This window comes from Urocitellus parryii, chromosome 6 (genome assembly GCF_045843805.1).
Source record: "Urocitellus parryii isolate mUroPar1 chromosome 6, mUroPar1.hap1, whole genome shotgun sequence".
Lineage (NCBI taxonomy): Eukaryota > Metazoa > Chordata > Mammalia > Rodentia > Sciuridae > Urocitellus > Urocitellus parryii.
The window spans coordinates 16,452,174-16,472,360 of record NC_135536.1 but is presented as its reverse complement, the minus strand read 5'-3'; the positions used below and the strand labels follow the sequence as shown (position 1 = coordinate 16,472,360).

At 33.7% G+C, this 20,187-nt stretch overlaps 1 protein-coding gene across 6 annotated transcripts in view; it reads left to right on the top strand.

Annotated features, from left to right (window-relative positions):
* The window catches only part of Spata7 (spermatogenesis associated 7), a 32,986-nt gene extending 13,539 nt beyond the window's left edge, over positions 1-19,447 (top strand). For 3 of the 6 annotated variants that reach the window (XM_026401494.2, XM_026401482.2, XM_026401502.2), the window contains 8 exons: positions 1,239-1,372; positions 8,047-8,519; positions 9,909-9,975; positions 10,399-10,514; positions 12,044-12,097; positions 16,069-16,146; positions 18,521-18,578; positions 18,832-19,447. In XM_026401494.2, coding sequence (XP_026257279.2) covers positions 1,239-1,372; positions 8,047-8,519; positions 9,909-9,975; positions 10,399-10,514; positions 12,044-12,097; positions 16,069-16,146; positions 18,521-18,578; positions 18,832-19,416 — 1,565 coding nt within the window. In that variant the 3' untranslated portion in view covers positions 19,417-19,447. The remainder of the gene's footprint in view (positions 1-1,238; positions 1,373-8,046; positions 8,520-9,908; positions 9,976-10,398; positions 10,515-12,043; positions 12,098-16,068; positions 16,147-18,520; positions 18,579-18,831) is intronic. The other 3 variants (XM_026401505.2, XM_026401486.2, XM_026401509.2) reach the window with 3 other exon arrangements.
* Positions 19,448-20,187: the final 740 nt, after the last annotated feature.

The following is a 20,187-nucleotide window of genomic DNA, read 5'->3' as shown; positions in this document are numbered from 1 at the left end:
TTTTCTAGTTTTCCTTCTGCATCATATTAATAACTTTTTATAGCACACACATATAGACACACACACACAAAAAAAACCTGATTTAATATTTACAAGCTTTGAAAATCTAAATCATTTGAATTAAAATAGTTTTACCCAGTTTTCAGTGGAGCAGAGAAGTCTTTAACTATGTGTCAAATCTAATTGGAAAGCTTTGCTCAATTCTCATACTGGTATTAATTTACTGAGTAATAGTTTTATAAAAGAAGACTATCTTTTTTAAGTTGTGTAATAAAAAACCTGAAAGCATATGTATAGTTGAAATCTTAACTATACATATAAATTACCTTAGTTTGTTTTTTAAGCTTATAGAAATTTTTATAAAAAAATTCTGATTCAGGATGATTTTCAACTTGAAATTATTTTGTTTACTAATTTGGATTTCTAAATCCATAAAAAGAATGTTAGATTTTTAATTTTATATGAAAATGCATTATCTTACCAAAAGTCAACCTTCTATTTAATTTTGAAATTTGACTAGCTTAATCATTACACCAGTTTTTCTTTATACAGTGATATAACAATTCAATGCCTGACTTAAAGCACACCAGAAAGTGTAAATCCATTTTCTTTTTGCTTTTTTAAATGAACAGCAGTTAAGAGAAATAGAAGTCAGTTGCCTTCTGATTGAAAATGTTTTTAAAATGTAATGGCTTTTTGAACTTGTTTGTTTTGAGGTCAGGTCTCCCTGTGTTGCCCAGGCTGGCCTTGATCTGGGCTCAAGCAGATCTTCTGCCTCAGTCTTCAGAGTATCTGGGACTGTAGGCATGTGCTACCACACCTGGCTATAACATCATAAATAATTTAACATTTTAAAAGCATATGATGCTATTGACAATATATCATTTGGGAAGAAGTCTGGGCTAATTGAAACTCTGCATCTGGCAGTTACATAGTCACAAACAACATGTGGAATCTTCATAACTCTATGAATATCTACTAAGGAATTACTTTCTTAGGCCCTTAGGCTTGCTCACATCAAGTTTATGCTCATTAGTTAATCCTTTTAGAATTTCCATAAATTTACATATTTGTCAATATTTTTCTTCATTCAAAAAACTATATGGATTTTATTTATATAGAATAGTGTAAATATTTTTAGCAAGAAAAATGTATCATTTTTTTATTTAGTGTAACAAGTCCAAAAATTAAATTTTCTATCTTGTTGCATATTTTTAAATGTTTGTTTTTCACCTTAGATGCAGACCAACAACGAAGAGAGAAACTCAAAAAAGAATTAGCACGATATGAAAAAGAGTTTAAATTAACTAAAGCTGCATTGCAGACCAATTCTAAAAATAATTCCAAGTCATTTTTTAACACCATATCAAAGGTAAGATTATATTTTTACTTTTTAAAATTTTTTTTATTTGTTTTAATTAGTTATACATGACAGTAGAATGCATTTATGCACTTTGATATATTATTCATAGATGGGATATAATTTCTCATTTTTCTGAATGTACATGTTGCACTCAGAAAAATGAGAAATTATTTTTCATTTTCAATTCAATCACATTGGTCATGTAGTCACATATATACATACAATAACAATGTTTGTTTTATTCTTCTGTCTTTCCTATCCCCACCCCTCCTCCCCTCCACTCCCATCACTTCCCTCTACCTAATCTAAGGTAATGCTATTCTTCCCTAGTGCCCCCCACCTTATTGTGAATTAACATCTGATATTAGAGAAAACATTCAGGCTTTGGTTTTGTGGGATTGGCTTATTTTGTGTAGCATGATATTCTCCAACTCCAACCATTTACTGGCAAATGCCATAATTTCACTCTTCTTTAAAGCTGAGTAATACTCCATTGAGTATATATACCACATTTTCACAGACATAATTTTACTTTTTAAGGTGAAACCTGACTTTGTGATAACATTCTGCTGTAGGTTAGGGTCAGCAAACTTTCACTATCGAGAACTAGATGTTTCATATTTTCCGTGTCTTAGGCCACACAGTCTCTGTTACAACTATTCTGCCACTGGGAAGAGTCCATAGACAATACATAAATGAATTGGCTTAATGGTGTTTCACTAAAATTTTACTAACAAAAAGGATGGTAGGTGAGCCAAAACCCCAACCCCCATTGATTAATTCACTTAATTAAACCAACCCTGTGTTCTTAGAATAAGTTTGGGACAACCTTCCCCCAATTAGCTAGTATATTTTAAGAATTATATCTGTGTTGATGAGATTGGTATATACTGTTCTTCCCACTGGGCTCTCCATAAGAGTTTATGTAAGATGGATACTATTTCTTGCCTGTTTGAAAAAGTGAAGCTATCTAGTCCTAGAGTTGTCCTTGAGGAATGGTTGTTAGTTTCAGATTTAATGTATATCATAGATGAAGAACTATTTTATTTCTTTGGATGTGTGTGTGTGTGTGTGTGTGTGTGTGTGTGTGTGTGTATGTGTGTGTGTGTGTGTGTGAGAGAGAGAGAGAGAGAGAGAGAGAGAGAGAGTGAGAGAGAGAGAGAGAAAGAGAGAGAGAAGGAGTGTACTTGTTTCATTTAAATTTATAGACATTGCCCAACTACTCAGAAGACTGTAACGAGGATCACTTGAGCACAGGAGTTAAGAGGCAACCTGTGCTACAGAGAGATTCATTATTTCTTTCTTTCTTTCTTTCTTTCTTTCTTTCTTATTTATTTATTTTTTAGTTTTAGGTAGACACAAAATCTTTTATTTTTTACATTTATGTGGTGCTGAGGATGGAACTCGGTGCCTCATGCATGCTAGGTGAGCACAATACCACTGAGCCACAACCCCAGCCCCTCCTCTTTCTTTTTTAAATAAGGTTTTTTTTACTAGAAAAGTATTGCTCAATAATTAGATTTTGGAGACAATGTTTTTTAAAAAAATTATCCTTAGAGGGGTGTGTGTGTGTGTGTGTGTGTGTGTGCTTAAAACAGGTGTATAGTCTCCTTGGGTGTTTGATTTTTTTTAAATGATCAATTGTGAAATTTAGAGATGTATGTGATTCTTTGAGCAGAAGTTTCCCAAAGAGACCATGGGCATTCATAATCTTGTTATACCTTATATCAGAACTATAATTGCAATTTATGTTATTAGTTGATGGCTTTTTTGTATAAACCGTCAAAAACTACTAGTTCATGAATTTATAAATGTACTCAAATATTTTAATTTCTGCAGGTTTTGTTTTCAGAGTGTAAGAGAATAAAGTAATTGTTGAAATGCAAAAAAAAAAAAAAAGATGGTAGGTCAGAGTTAGGGTGCCAGCTATAGTTTGCTGACCTTGGCTATAAGGTTTTTTTGTGATTCCCTTTAAACTCTAATTTAAAAAGTCCTCTCTTATTCCTAGTTTACTAAGAGCCCCCCCCACCCCCACTTTCTCATGAATGGATGTTAATTTTTTCTAATGTTTTTTTGCATCTCTTGAAATGATTTTTCTCTTAATCTGCTAATGTAGTGAATTACAACACTTTCTCATGTTAAACTAACTTTGCATCCCAAGTATAAACAGAACTTGTTCATGATCATGACCTTTTTGTATATTGTTGGATTCAGTTGCTAATATTTTGTTTATGATTTTGGCATCTATTATTGACATGGGCCTTTCATTTTTCTTTTTTTTTTTTTTTGTTCCTCTGTCTGGTCTATGCTATCCTATAAAATAAACTGAGCAATCTTCCGTCTTTCTCTGTATGCTAGACTAGCTTATATAAATTTGAAATTACTCATTCTTTGAATTTGGTAGAACTCAAAATTTACATTTTTAATTTTAAAAATTTCAGCATCTACAAAAATAGAATAGGTAATGAACCCACATGTTCCGTCACCCACATGCTACAACAACCAGCTCGTGGCCAGTCTTCCATTATCTGTGTTCCTGCTTACTGCCTCCTTCTCAGGTTATTTTGATGTCAATTCCAGATACTATATAATTCTACCCATAAACATTTCAGTATATATATAAAAGGTAGACTTTTTAAAACCAAAACTATAATACCATGCTTATATTTTAAAATTAATAAAAATCGTTTAATATCATCAAATATTAAGTATTGCGATTTCCCCCATGGGCTCATAAACATTTTTGTTAGAAGTAGTGTAAAATTTCAATTAATTGTGACAAGTTTTTTTAAATTCATAGCTTTCTCTCCCCCACTATATTTTATCCTTGTATAATTTATATATAGGGAGGAAACTGGGTTATTTGTCTTGGCTTATGATTTTTTTGTGGACCATTAGGTAAGGCAAATTTAGGTTGTGGTCTTGTGTGGAGATAGCATATGACTTCAAGTTCTCAAATGTCAGTGGTTCCTTTCCACTTACTGCCAGGATTCAAGATAGGTCAGTTTCCTTGTTAGTCACCTCACTGGGGCACAGCCACTGAGAGTATCCCAGACATGCACACATGGGCTGGGTCCCTGGGCATTATTTTCTACTGCTAGCACCCATGATGTGGTAAAATATTGCCTGTCTGGCCAAAAAAAAAAAAAGATATGTATATATATGTAGTACTTGGTACAAGCTTACCATGTACCAAGTACTATATTTATTTTCCAGCTCTTTTCATTGCAGATGCAGATGTGATTTATCAGTAAGCAGAGAGAAAGATTAAGAGTATGTGTGACATACTAATGAGTCTGGATTTTTGCCCCTTGAGAAATATGGGGAAGCTATAGAGCAGTTGTGAGGCTACATCCTCATCATACACATTGTACACTTCATAAAGATAACACTGACTGCAGTGAAGGGTGGGCTAATTATGAGACAGTTTTAGTAAACTGAGAAGGAAAGTTAAGACCTAATCTTAAAGCAGTGTAGACAGCACAAGGAATACATTTAAGAGATATCAGAAAGGAGAATCCCCTGACCTTGGTGACTGATTCAGTGCCTTGAAGGGCAGGAGGCAAGAGTTAAAGAGATTCCCAGGTTGCTGACTTGGGCACCTAGGGGAATGGCAGTATGTCATTATTGCTGTGGTGACAACAGGATGAAGTGCGTGCAGGCTTCTTCAGGGGTGGGGATACCATAAGGTACCAGTTCACTTCTTGGGACATGTCTGACTTGAGGTGCCTTTGGAGCATCCTAATATATTCAGTAGATAGCTGAATAGATGCATCTGTGTTAGGAAAGAGATGGGGGCTGAAAATAGATTTGGGAGTCATCAGGGGAGCAGTGAATATGATGATAACCCCCCACCAAGATTATTTTCTAGATAAAGGACCAGAAATAGAGCACTTCCTTGAGAATAAATCTGCTCTATGTTCTGTAATATAGATTTGCCATCTGGGAGTCTGTTCATCAATGTTTGACTCACCAAGTAGCTTTTCATTTTTAGTGAATGTATTTTTTAACTGAAAATTAAGATATTTCTGTGCTCCAACATTTTGAATATAAATTAGTAATTATATTTCAAGATAAGAATGGGGTTTATTGAAAACAAAAATTATACATTTCAATATGTCTATGTATTTTTATGTATCTATTGTGTTTATAAAATATAAAGAAAATATGTTACTTATATATTACATTTTTATTATCTGTAAATGTTTTCTATTTGTTTTTTTCTTTAGCTCCTATAAACCTACACCTTGTTTGCCTCCATAAAAGTTCATTTGTTCTTTATATGTTTTATTGACTCCATTTAGAACTCACAGTAATTTGCTTACATTTTTTATAAGCCTTGAAGATAAATATTCTAGACACATTCGAATCATTTTAAATTATTAGTTTGAGCCATATATTTTGACAATTTGATGGATTTTTTATTAACAGACACAACCTATATTCACTGAAAAAACTGTTATAATTAAAAAGAAAATACTCACTGGGCTTTGTGGCTCATGCCTCTCTAATCCCTGCGACTCAGGAGGCTGAGGCAGTAGCATGGCAAGTTTGAGGCTAACCACAGCAGTATAGTGAGACCCTGTCTCAAAATTTTAAAAAGGGCTAGCATGTAGCTCAGTGGTAGAGTGCCCCTGTATTCTATCCCCACTACCACAAAAAGAAAAATGAAAGAGGAGGAAAGAGGGAGAGAGGAAGTGAGAGGAAGGAAGGAAACACTAGCTTTGGCCTCTGGATGTCAGGGCTGTGTACACACATGAGATCTTTTCTTCTAATTGCCATACTCCTAGGCTACTTTTCTTCTCACACTGACCCACATGCAGTCACTTTCAGGACCATTCTAAGCCCTTCCAGACTTCCACACAGACTCATGCACTACTTAGCCAGGGATCCAGTTCTACTCACACTAGTGTGGCACGTACTTTGTGCTAGTAAGACTAATTGAACGTCATGTGGGTATGTTCTCTATTTCTGATAAATATATGAGACATTTTTAAAGCAGTATAAAAATGCTTTCAGTATAATTTGAGAAAAAAGTTATATATTTTTTTCTACATGAAGTATGTAACAGTGGGAAGCAAGAGGAATTCATTTCTTTTATAAAACATAATTTAAACTTTTTTGCAAAGCAGCGTTAGATTTTCAGATAATTGTATCCATCCTATTCTGCACTTGAATTTATTTAACTATTTAAAAATCTGACAGTTGGAAAACCTTTCTATATTATTTCTTCTGACACTTATCTCTGAAAAAGATTTGGTATCTGTTGTTCTATAATTATAAAAGCGGGTAGGTGTTCTTGATATGCAAACGTGATGAGTACATAAACTCTGTAATGATTATTACTTTACATAAATTCTGAGTCACAGGAACAGTTTACAGCAGGTTACATCAGACTATAAGGGTGACATAACAGTGAGTGATCAGAGTACCACCAGACTTTTGGGTCTATTAACATATAATTGGTGAATTCTTCTCTGTTTTCAGAACTTTACCATGATCTGCTATTCAATATGTGGTGAATTTACTAGTATATTACATATTGCTGTGCAAATATCTATGTAAGCTTCTGATCATTGTAGCTAAAAGAAACAGTTATACCCTCAAAAAAGCAGATTAATACAGTTGATTTCATGCTATGTTCTTGTTTCCAAGGAAAGAAAAAGTAGGAAACAAGGTAGAGATTGTGAGATATGAAAATTCAGAAAAGTTTTATGCTTTCAGTCACTTCTGAAGCAATTTTTTCCAGCCCATATCAAACAGAAAAAGTATATTTCTATTTATTTTTCTTTTCAGTGTGGAAAATAAGCCCAAGGCCTTGCATTTGGTAGGCAAATACTCTATCACTGAACCATGTCCCCAATCCAGTATTTCTATCTTGAAAAGACTCTCTTTGGTAGTTCATTTTTAGTAAAAATCCACTACTGATAAGAATTTCTTACAGTAATTAATGCCTTATTCATTTCTGTTTGCTCTGACCTTACCTTATTCTATATAAATAATTCTTATGATATTTAATTAATAGCCCTGTAAGCATTTTTTTTTAGATTGTACTTAGAATTTTCTTTCCAAGAGCCAAACTCTTTTTGAGTATGTATGCTGTAATGTGATCCTAGTTTGGGAACACTTTTTAAAACTTTTTAATGCCCTGGTGATTCAAACTTGAATGCCACAATACTTACTTGTTTTGGAAAGGAAAAAGGTGACATGACCTATTTTAGAAAGAAGTCATAATATCCAGTTATCTGCGGTTTCTTTACTTAGAAATGTTAGCTGACCTGTTCATTACCAGAAAAGAAATTTAAATCAGGTTAAGATTCCTTGTGCTGTAAAAAAAAAAATCTAAAATGACATAATTTTCAAATAAATTTTAGAAACAGATGATACATGGTAAAGAGCTTAGGTTTGGCCTTGGTTTGAATCTGTGAGACCCTGAACCTCAGTTTCTTCATTTATAAATAAAGAGGGGATAGGGATTTAGCTCAGGGGTAGAGTTCTTGCCTCATGTGTGCAAGGCTCTGGGTTTAATCCAAAAAAAAAAAAAAGAGGCGGGGGGGGGTATAAATTTACCACTGTTCAAAAGTTGATGTGCAGAATAAATGAGTTATACATGTAAATTAACCAGGAATCCCCAACTATGTGAATTTCTAATGCAATTGACGACTCAAATCAAATGTTCTTAGCCCTCAGGGGAACCACAAGACCAGAATGTGTTAATAGAAGAAATGAATGGATCTCCATCCTTTGAGCAGTCACTCGTACCTTCTTCAGAGAGACTACACCTAAGTCTACCTAAGTCTGATAAAAGCCTCATGAACGGTGTTGAGAACTCCAGGTCCTCCCCATCCTGCATAGATTATGTAGCTTCTAGCCCCAGGAAGCCATGCTCTGGAAACATGTATGGCAGAAGGCCCAGGAGCACATTCCCAAATTCCCGTCGCTTTCAGTTAGTTATTTCAAAGGCACCCAGTAGGGATCTTTTGGATAAACATTCTGAACTCTTTTCTAATAACAAACAATTGCCATTCACTCCACGCACTTTAAAAACAGAAGCAAAATCTTTCCTGTCACAGTATCGATATTATACACCTGCCAAAAGAAAAAAGAATTTTACAGAACAGCGAATGGAAGCCGAAACCCAGACTGAATTAAGCAGGTATGGCACATCTGAAAATAAATTAATTAAGCCATATTCTTTTCTATCCATTGTATACCTTATGTGCCGGACTCAAGGTCTGGTGAGACCATTTGATTGTAATGAAATTAATGTGACTCTTCCCTGTTTTTTCTTTTTTTTTCTTTTGTTTTTTTTTTAAATATTTTTTAATTGTAGATGGACAGAACACTTTTATTTATTTATTTATTATTTTTGTTTGTTTGTTTATTTATTTATTTTTGGTGGTGCTGGGGATTGAACCCAAATTTTGAGCATGAGAGGCAAGCACTCTACCAATTGAGCTATATCCCCAGTCCGCATTTATTTATTTTTATGTGGTGCTGAGGATCAAACCCAGGGCCTCACATGTGCCAGGCAGGTGCTCTACCACTGAGCTACAACCCCAGCCCTGACTCTTCTATACCTCATTAGATCTATCAGAGGAATTGTTTTAAAAAAAAGAAAGAAAGAAAGAAAGAAAGCTGTTAATCTTGTCGAGTTCTTATAAATATGAATGTTACAAAATTTAATTTATTATTCAAACAGTTCTAGAACTTTTGTATGCTTTTAATTATACTTTCAGAAAATCCTTAAAATATGTCGTCAGACAGCATTTGTGTAAATATGCATATTGATTCCTGTTAAAAGTGGCAAAACAATGGCTAGGAGAGGATGTAAAAGCAACCCTTCATGCAGCTATCCCTGTGCAGATACTCAGTCTTATGCAGCAACAACAGCCCAGGATAATTTAGGCAATTGGTATAATGTCTGGAAATTAAGTATGATTTGCCTCATACAGTAATGGTTTTACATACAGTAATGCCTGATAAATATTCATTAAAAATTTGCCGAATGATTAAAGAAACAAATTTTATAATTATTACATAAACACTTTGATGCTAGTATTTAGTTATTTTAGAAAATAAAAAGCTGACTAGTACTCTTTCATATAGATATTTATTCAGTTATCTATTTATCATATAGATAGGAGGTGCAGTAATATCAGATGATCTACATATATTAAATAAAAATTAAGAAATTGAATTTCTGATAGAACTTGCCAAACGGGGGAAAACTGAGGAAAACAAGTGTATTGTGTCCTTTTATGATTATGTTTATGAATGTGATATAGATAATAGTCCCCTTGTGATTGTTCTACTATATATTTGGCTGAAATCTAGCTACTATTCAAAAAAGTGGTGGAGTTTGGGGTGCATATGTACTCCAAGCCCCATATCTATTTTCTGATTATATAATTAGAAATTACACATTTCATAAGAGTAGGTAAATGATCTCATTCTATTATGTTTATTTTTTTAAAGACAGAAAAGCCTTTTATAGTGCTTATACTTTAAAAGAATAATAATCATTTCTTTTTAAATATTACAGCTTTAATTCTGATTTTGATATAATTGAGACTAAGAACTTGACAGATTCAAAAGTCAACACAAAGCAGGTAATAAATATAAGATCTTTTTTGCGTTGCCACATTTGAATTGCAGATGCTTTAATCTCTCAATATATAACTATTTGGAATATGACGAATAGTCTCTTGGTGGCACTTGTTGTATATAATATAGCCAAAAAGTAAAAGGTTTGCCTATTTACAGTCCCCTCTGAATGGCCAGATTGGTCCTGCCGAATCCAGGAAAACATTTGTTATTAGCATATAGATGGTTGGTTGTCTGACTGCATAGACAGATGGATGAATAAAATACACTGAAGTATTGTTTTAAAAAATGCAGACTTGGACTACAAAAGTTATAGTGCTTTTACTTTTACTGGATATTTCAGTTCATTTTCCTTGAAATTTGCTGTATTTCTGCTTTCATAATGCACATTTGAAGCAAATTATTTATTCTTTTTATTACCTTCCCAGGCATCTAATTACACGACATATAGCACCAAAGAAGAAACGACCCCTTTACTTTTACAAGGGAATGACTTAAGGTGGCACACTGTTAAAGATGGTATTCTGCAGCCTTCTTCACAAAGGTAACCATTTACAGGAAAATTATTTTAGCTGTCTTCATCTAATTATTTTTCTATATAACAGACATATAGTATTTACAACATAAGTACTATAGTTATATGCTTTAATCTCTTATAAGATTTAGTAGCAGAAGTAGTTTCACTGAAGAAGTTTTACAAAGTTAGGTGCTAAATAAAGGTTTTAATGAATTGATTTTGTTTGTGCATTAATAAAGGAATAAAGAACACTAGTATATTATTTGTTATCTGTATTCATATAAAAAAGGATTTTCCCCAAGACAGTTTCCTGACAACTGGTGTTAACCAATTTACATGGCATCAGTAAGACTGAAGAACCTGACCATTTGAGGAGTCATAATTGATGATTTTGAATAGCCCTATATGCTACTGCTTCATCTGTCCCTGCTATGTGGAGGCACTCTTAAGGAAATGCTGATCATGTTTAGTAATTACGGAAAACTAAACCTAAACAGAAATTATAGGAAGCAGGTGTAGGGAACCTTTGGTAACCAGTTTCAGTTATCAACTGCATTTCCGGTGTCCAAGATTGGATATAAAATGAAGTGGGTAGAATAAAGGAAAGAGTAGAGATTTTAAAAGACAAGAATGAGTGATATGGGGTTGGGGTTGTGGCTCCACACTGGAGCACTTGCCTAGCACATGCGAGGCCCTGGGTTTGATCCTCAGTACCACATAAAAATAGATAGAATAGTAGAGGTATTATGTCCAGCTACAACTAAATAAATATTTTTCTTAAAAAAATGAGTTTTAAGTACCAGAGCAGAAAGAAAGTACACGCCATCCCCTCAGGGCCCCGCTTCTCAAACCTCAGGTGTTTGCTAGGAAAATCTCACCTGCTAAGGTGGGGGGGGAGGTTGTTCTCTGTCCTTGAAATTCCTAGTGCTTCAGCACACATAACTTAATATTTATAAGGTGCTCTTGAGCTAGTCTGAATTGAATATAAAGAATGATTGAAGTAAAGAAATATGTATCTTTTCTAATAGTTTTCATATAAAAGAAGTAATATAGTTTATATATAAAAGAAGTAAAGTATTATAATTGAGTATGCCTGAATTTTAGGACCTTGAAATTAATTAATGGTAATATAACTGAATAATGATAATTTATTATGACTAGCTTAATAAAAATTTTCATAGGAAAATGTTTTCAGCATTACTTATCATTAACCTTAATCAAATTGTCATTGTATAAGGGAATTGCCATAGTATAGTTTTTAAAAGGATTTTGAATTTGTAACGAGATCATCAGTTTAAAAATCTGTGTATACTACTAGCTAACATTAACTTTGGCAAGTTACTTAGCCTTTTTGGTCCTTGGTGAATTTGTTAGTTCATGGGGAAAATAATCCCTAAACAACTAGGTTTTTTTTTTTTTTTTTTTTTTTTTTTTTTTTAGGAAAGATTAAATTGAATCATGGATATGAAAATGCTTTAAAAATTCCAAAACATAGGAATACTTATTGTATGCCCATCAAAATGTTTTGCTAAAATATTTTAACTTTTTCTTTCTAGGACAGTGTGTCAGTATACCATGAAACTTCCTTCAGAAAATAAAACCTACTCCAAGTAAGATATTTTTAAACTCTTCATTTTGCTTAGTTGGAATCATGAATTAAGAATCACAAACTGCCCGCCCCTCCCCATCCTGTGGTACATGCCTGTAATCTAAGCTACTTTGGAAGCTGAGGCAGGAGGATTAAAAGTTTTGAGGCCACATGGGTAATTTAGCAAGATCCTATCTCAAAAATTTTCAAAGGGTTTTGGGAATGTAACTCAATAGAAGAATGCTCTTGGGTTCTGTCTCTGGTTCCAAAAAAGAAATTAAGAATCACAGAAGCCATTATAAAATAAATCAGGATTGAACATTAATCTCTCTTACCACCTGTTTTAGATCACCATTCTTATAATACCAGCTAAATTTAAGAAAATCACTAGAATTTCTGGAATAACTTTCATTTCATTATCTCCAATAGCAAGTTTTCCTTGGGGCCGGGGTTGTGGCTCAGTGGTGGAGCACTCGCCTTGCACATGCGGGCCCTGTGTTCGATCCTCAACACCACATAAAAATAAAGAAATAAAATGAAGGTTTTGTGTCCAACTAATAAAATATTTTTTAAAAAAAGAAATTTTTCCTTAAGTTAATAATAGCTACCATATTTTTTAAATAAGTGGTACTTGTAATTATTGTTTATTTTGTAAATTAAAATAATAAAAAAGAGTTTTCAAGAAATGCATATTTTTAGAGGTTCAGGATACTATTCATAGAGATGTCTAACTACATCAGTTCTTTGCAGATATTATAATTGTAGTTTTTAATGTTGTTAAGTTACATTTTTAAAGGAAAATAATCTATTTATTCTAAAACTTGGCTGTTTTTAAGCAAGCAAAACCCTGTGATTCAGTTTAAAAATGAACCTGGTACTGTGGAATGTGCTTGTAATCCCAAATTAAGGAGGCTGAGGCAGGAGAATCTCTTGAGCCTAGGACTTTGAGGCCAGCCCAGACAACATAGACCTCATCAAAAAAAAAAAAAAAAAAATGTTCTCCCAGAGAGCTTCTTAAACTCATGAATGAATTCAGAACAGTAGCAGTATATAAAATTAACACCCATACAATTGGGATCAATTGTTTTCCTATACACCAATGATAAGTCAGCTGAAAAATATTCCTCAAAAAATATAAACATTGATGTCACTTAGTTGCTAAGAAACCCAAAATAATCTATCTAACAAAAGAAGTGAAAGACCTCTAATGAAAACTACAGAACACTAAAGAAAGAAATTGAATGAGACCTTAGAGGATGGAAAGATTTCCCATGCTCTTGGATAGACAGAATTAACATTGTCAAAATGGCTATACTACCAAAACTGTTATACAGATTTAATGCAATTCCTATTAAAATCCCAATGGCATTCTTCATAGAAATAGAAAATGCAATCATGAAATTCATTTGGAACAATAAGAGACCCAGAATAGCCAAAGAAATCCTTAGCAAGAAAAAAGAAGCAGAACATATCACAATACCAGATTGTGTATTATACTACAGAGGTCTGGAGTTGTGGCTCAGTGGTAAAGGACTTGCCTAGCATGTGTGAAGCACTGGGTTCAATCTTCAGCACCACATAAGAAGATAAATAAATAAAATAAAGGTATTGTGTCCACCTACAACTAAAAAGAGAAAAAAAGAAAAAATTATACTACAGAGCCATAGTAACAAAAACAGTATGGTATTGGCACCAAAACAAATATGCAGACCAGTGGTACAGAATGGAAGACAGAGACAAACCCACATAAATATAGTTATCTCATACTAGACAAAGGTGCCAAAAACCTACATTGGAATAAAGATAGCCTCTTCAACAAATGGTGCTGGGAAAACTGGGAATCCATATGAAGCAAAATGAAATTAAACCCCTATCTCACCCACACAAAACTCAACACAAAGTGGATCAAGGACATAGGCATTAGACCAGAGACCCTGTGCCTACTAGAAGAAAAGTAGGTCTAACTCTTCCTCAATAAGACTACCAAAGCCCAAGAAGTAAAATCAAGAATCAATAAATGGGAAGGCATGAAACTAAAAAGCTTCTTCACAGCAAAGGAAACAATCAAGAACATGAACAGAGACCTACAGAATGAAAGAAAATCTTTACCACCTGCACCTCAGAGCATTAATCTTCAGAATATACAAAGAACCAAGAAAACTTAACACCAAAAAAACCAAATAACCCAATTAGTAAATGGGTGAAGGAACTGAACAGGCACTTCACAGAAGAAGAACTACAAATGGTCAAAAAATATATGAAAAATGATCAACATTTCTAGCAATTAGAAGCGAATCAAAACTACACTGAGATTTCTTCTCACTCCAGTCAGAATGACAATTATGAAGAATACAAGCAACAATAAATATTGGTGAGGATGTGGGGGGAAAGGTTCATTCATATATTGCTAGTGGGACTGCAAATTGGTGCAACTACTCTGGAAAGCAGTATGGAGATTTTTCAGAAAACTTGGAGTGGAACCACCATTTGACCTAGTTGTCCCACTCCTCGGTTTATATGCAAAGGACTTAAAATCAGCATACTACAGTGATGCAACTCAATTGACAATAACCAAGCTATAGAACCAACCTAGGTTCCCTTCATCAAATGAATGGATAAAGAAAATATTGTATATAATATTACTCAGCCATAAATAAGAATGAAATTATGGCATTTGCTGGTAAATAGGTGGAACTGGAAGATATCATGCTAAGTGAAATAAGCCAGTCCCTGAAAACCAAAGGCCAAAAGTTCTCTCTGATATGTTGATGCTAACCTACAACAAGGGAGAAGTAAAGAAGTTCATTGGATTAGACAAAGGGGAATCAAGGGTAGGGAGGGAGGATGGGAATAGGAAAGACAGTAGAATGAATCAGACATAACTCTCCTATGCTCATATATGAATACATGACCAGTCCATATCATGTACATCTACAAGAATGGATACAAATTAGAATGGTTGCATTCCATGTATGTATGATATATCAAAATATACTCTACTGTCATGGATATCTAAAAACAACTTTAAAAAGTTACTTTTTGGTACAGTATTTTAATCTATTATCTGATTTTCTTATTTATTATTCACCTTATATATACTTATTCAGTAATTATTTATTGAGTATTTTTATACTTGTTATTTGTTCCTATTAATTCACTAATTTCAGCTAATTAGTATTGTCACTTCCTTATAATAGCTTCTAAAATATAGTTAATCTCATAAGATAGTATAATAAAGAAATATGTCTAAGGGGCTGGGGTTATGGCTCAGAGTAGAATGCTTGCCTCACACATGCAAGGCCCTGGGTTCTCTCCTCAGCACCACATAAAAATAAATAAATAAAATAAAGGTATAAAAAAGAAAAAAAAAGAAATGTGTCTAAGTATTTATAAATCGCTGTTGCATTGATGTTCACAAATTTGCCTATTAGATTTTTTTCTCCTCCTCAAGCATTTTGAGAACATAGCAAATTTTTCTTCTTAGTAAATTTCCCAACCTTAATACAAGTTGCTTCCTCTGAGCAGAAAAGGACTTCATAGTTAAAGCTCCTTCTTCTCTGGACAGCTTCCTTTTCCCTCCCACAAGGGCTTTGAGGGATGCATCTCTGCTGCTGGACATGGTCAGGAGCCAGAGGAAATGCAAATACTGCTCAGATACACTTGCTCCCAGCGGAGATCACATCTCGTTGCCCTCTTGCCCTTGGTTGCTCTTTTTTTTTTTTTTTTAATTCTGTTTATTTTTCCTACTGTTATATTTTCCTCTATTATTATATTTCCTCTGTATCTTCTCACTTTTAGTAAACACTTATCTTTCATAATTTGAGAAAGTAAAAATATGTTTTATGATATTCCTCTCAAGTGATAATCCTCTCCAGTGATAATTAATGGAAGTACATTTAGAATTAAAGAGCAGTTTCTGACTAGATAGCCATGTTTCCTGTAGTTTTCAGAAAAAATAAGCAATGATTTTTCTGTTCTGTATTGCCTTCCCAGTGATGAAGAACTGTCATATCTGAGTTTCATTGAAGATGTAACAGATGAAATTTTGAAACTTGGTTTATTTTCAAACAGGTTAGATTTTTTAAATTGTGTTATGTCAGCTGAGTTGCATATTAAATGTTTTTCATACGGTGATAATTTCTTAGTTATTTTCATACATTAAGAAATGAAAAAATATATTGCTTCTCAAGATATTATAATTGATAGCAAGTTATAGAGAATGTTTAATTCATACTCTGGGGCAAATCTACAGTTTGGGTGAATTATAGAAAAAGAATAAAGATTTTATTCATTTAAGTATTATTATATCTCTTGGTTATAGCAAACTAGTAAAATTTTTGCTTCTTATTTACAAAACTGTATAATCCCATTTTACTAATCTGAAATTGTCATGAGAATCCAAAGCAAGCATTCTTATTACAACCGTTACTACTTTTTAGATCTGATAAAATGAGAACAAATTAAAAGCTAGATTTGCATACTGTAAGTGAAATGGAAAGTTTGCAAAACCAGATGAGGTATTGCATATCTTAAGGAAATTGAGTGTCCTGAATCTAGCTTGAACGTATATATATATCTAAAATTTATTGGCACTAGGGTCTTCTTGATTGTGTAGCATAGGGGAGGACCCTAATACACATTCTCCATGCTTTCTCAGTTATAATTGCAATTTGCCAAGTGCAGACATTTCTAGTGAATGACTTCTGTCAAATATTTTTAAATCAAAGCCAACATTTTAATTATTGGAATAAAAAGCTAAATCAAAAAGACCCAAGTTTTCTGGCAGTAATTACTTCTCATTTTAAGAAGTTGGTTAAAAAAATATTGCATAATGGATATAGAGTTTGATTTGCAAGATGAAAATGTTGTAGAGCTCTGTATTCAAACAATGTGAATATATTTAACACTACTGAAATGTACATTTTAAGAATGGGTAAGATGTCAAACAAAAGTTTGCATATAAAAGCATGTGTATTTATGCTTAAAATTTTACATTTTCTAGCTAGGGATATAGCTCAGTTGGTAGAATACTTGCCTCACATGCACAAGGCCCTGGGATCAATTCTCAGCATCACACACACACACAAAAAAAAAAAAAAAAAATTACATTTTTCTTAAAGATGACAAGACTATTATAGCATTTTAAAATAATTGCCCCAAAAATGGAATCTACCTAAATGTTGAATAGTAAAGGTTTGGTTGAATGAGTTGTAGAATATTTATTAGAGTGAATTCTGTTCAGCAATTAAAAACAAAGTGGTAGGCCTGGAAGTGTGGCTTAGTGGTGGACACTTGTCTAGTGTATGCAAGGCCCAGGGTTCCATCCCCAGCACCATACACATGCACAGAATTGCAAAAGTAGATTTATTGGTGCAGAAAGATCTTCAAAATATATATAGTTGAGCAGAAAAAAGTAGGTATCTAAACAGTATTTATTGTTTTATTCCAGTTTTGGTAAAGAAATATGCAAGCATAGAAAAATGCCTAAGCATTAATATTCCAAAATGTTAACAGTAACTAGAAAAAGTAAAATATAGGTTTCTTGGACTTTTAAAACATTTATTTTTATTTTTATTTTTTTTTAAAGAGAGAGAGAGAGAGAGAGAGAGAGAGAGAATTTTAATATTTATTTTTTTAGTTTTCAGCGGACACAACATCTTTGTTTGTATGTGGTGCTGAGGACGGAACCCGGGCCGCTAGCATGCCAGGCGACCGCGCTACTGCTTGAGCCACATCCCCAGCCCTTAAAACATTTTTAGATAATTTAGAACCACCAGCTCTAAGGTTGGCTCATAACTTCCATGATAACATAAATCAGTTGTTTTTTGAGGATCCATTAACAACCATTAATTTATCATAAACAAGCATGATGTAGTCAAAAGAATAAATTCTGTGGAGCCTGTCACATCTTAGTTAAATCATCTTAATGGCTTGAGTCCTAAACTATCATCTTAGTGATATTGTTTTCTCATCTTTAAAAACCATTTTGACAATGCTGTTCTTTTCCTATCATTGGTCAGATTAAAGGAAACATGATTATTATGTGTCTAGCACAAATATCTAGCTCTTTGTGGAACTTGTAGGTGGTAACTTTTAAGTTTTTATGTGGACTGACCACCAGTAGAATTTTTCATGTATAATTTAGGAAGCATAGTAAAATAGCTCTGTGAGGGGATTTTCTTTAGGGTTTTGTGTGTATGTGAAAGAAAGGGAAGGAAAAACTTCTAATCTGCATGTGTGGTGGAGAGAGCTTTTGGGAGTGAGTGGCTTCCTGGCTTCCAAGCTGGAGAACTTGACAGTGTTATCAGAGAGGGATTAGTCTTTAGCTTCAAGAGAAAAGATCAATCCAAAAAATATTTTCCATCTTTCAGTAGTTTGGGTATTATGTGGCTATTTTACATTTTTCTCATTTTGAGACATTAACATTTTTATTTATCATTTTTAGGTTTTTAGAACGACTGTTTGAGCGACATATAGAACAAAATAAACAGCATCTGGACGAGGTTTGTCTTTCCTTAGAACTTCATTAGATTAATTCTAATGCAGAAATTTTTATACCGTCAAAGAATGCATTAAAACCAAGCATTTTTTCCCTTGCACTTTTTGTGGGGGTATCGGTGGGTGAAGCAGGGGCAGTGGAAAGGAATGCATTAACCCTGCTGAGATGAGCAGCCTCACAGACAAAAGTTATTCAATTTGATTAGTTTAACTGGTGTGATTACTCTCATAATTATGTTATTATTTTCTTAATACTAGGGAAAAATGCGACATCTGCTGCATAGCCTGAAGATAGATTTGGGCTGCACATCTGAGGACAATTCAGTACAGCTAAAAAATGTCAATATGTTGAATTTCCTTAGGACTGTGAATTCAGAACAAAATGAAAATGTTTCAGTAATTCAACAGGAAAACCAACAATACCGAAAGGCTTTAGATATGTTATCGTCTGCACCAAAGGATGAAAAAGAGATGTTCTCTCTATCGAGTGAATTTTTCTTACCCATCTATGAATCAAAGTATTCAGAAGGGGTTATAATTCAGCAGGTGAATGATGAAACAAATCTTAAACTTTCAAGTTGTGATGAAAACAATCCAAGTATTTCAGACGATTTAATAAACCAGGAAACTTCTGTGTGTGTCATTGAAGGTGATAGTGACACTGAAAAGGTTGATAGTGACACTGAAAAGGTTGATGCTTCAGATGAATTATGTTGTCTTAGCACATCATGCTCCCAGCCTGTGCAGTTCTCTGGTGTCAGAGGTAACCGTAATCATGACAAGGAGTTATCAGTGCTTAAAATCATGGAAATGAGCATTGAAGACTGCCCTTCGAATGTTTGACCTTCATTAATAAATGTTCCTCAATGCCAGTAACCCAATATTTGTTCTTTTTTCTCTTTATATATTAAAAGATTTCTGTATTAGCTTTCTATTCTGCATAATGAATTACCATAATTTAGCAACTAAAGCAGGTGTATGGGAGTTATACAAGGGTGTACACCTGAGAAGTTGGGAGTGACTGGGGTTACCTGAGGATCTGTCAGCCACAATTCCTAAAATTGCTTTAAAGAGAAACATGTTTTCCCCAGACATAAGATGTCTTGTCAAGCAGTGGGAAATGGTTTATAATTTGGTGTGGGTTTCAAAATATTTTTCCCTGTCTATAGTATCTTTGATTTATTTTTTCTTGCTTTTCTGTCATATCCGACACCTCAAAGGACCGTTTTTTTTTTTAATATTTACTTTTTAGTTGTAGTTGGACACAATACCTTTATTTCACTTATTTATTTTTATGTGGTGCTGAGGATCTAACCCAGGTTTCACACATGCAAGGCCTTCGCTCTACCACTGAGCCACAACCCCAGCCCTCAAAGAACCTTTCTCATTGTCAGTGAGCTAGAGTATCTGCCAGCTCCTGAACAGTGTTTTCTTATGAGTGCCAACATTCTATCAGACCTGTCTGACACCCTCCCCTTACCTCTACTTCATAAGTGGATCCATTCTATTAAGACATTTCTCAGGAGATTCACCTCTAATTATGTCTTTTCAACTATTTAAAATAATATACTTAGGGCTGGGATGGTGGCTCAGTTGTAAGGAACTTGCCTAGCA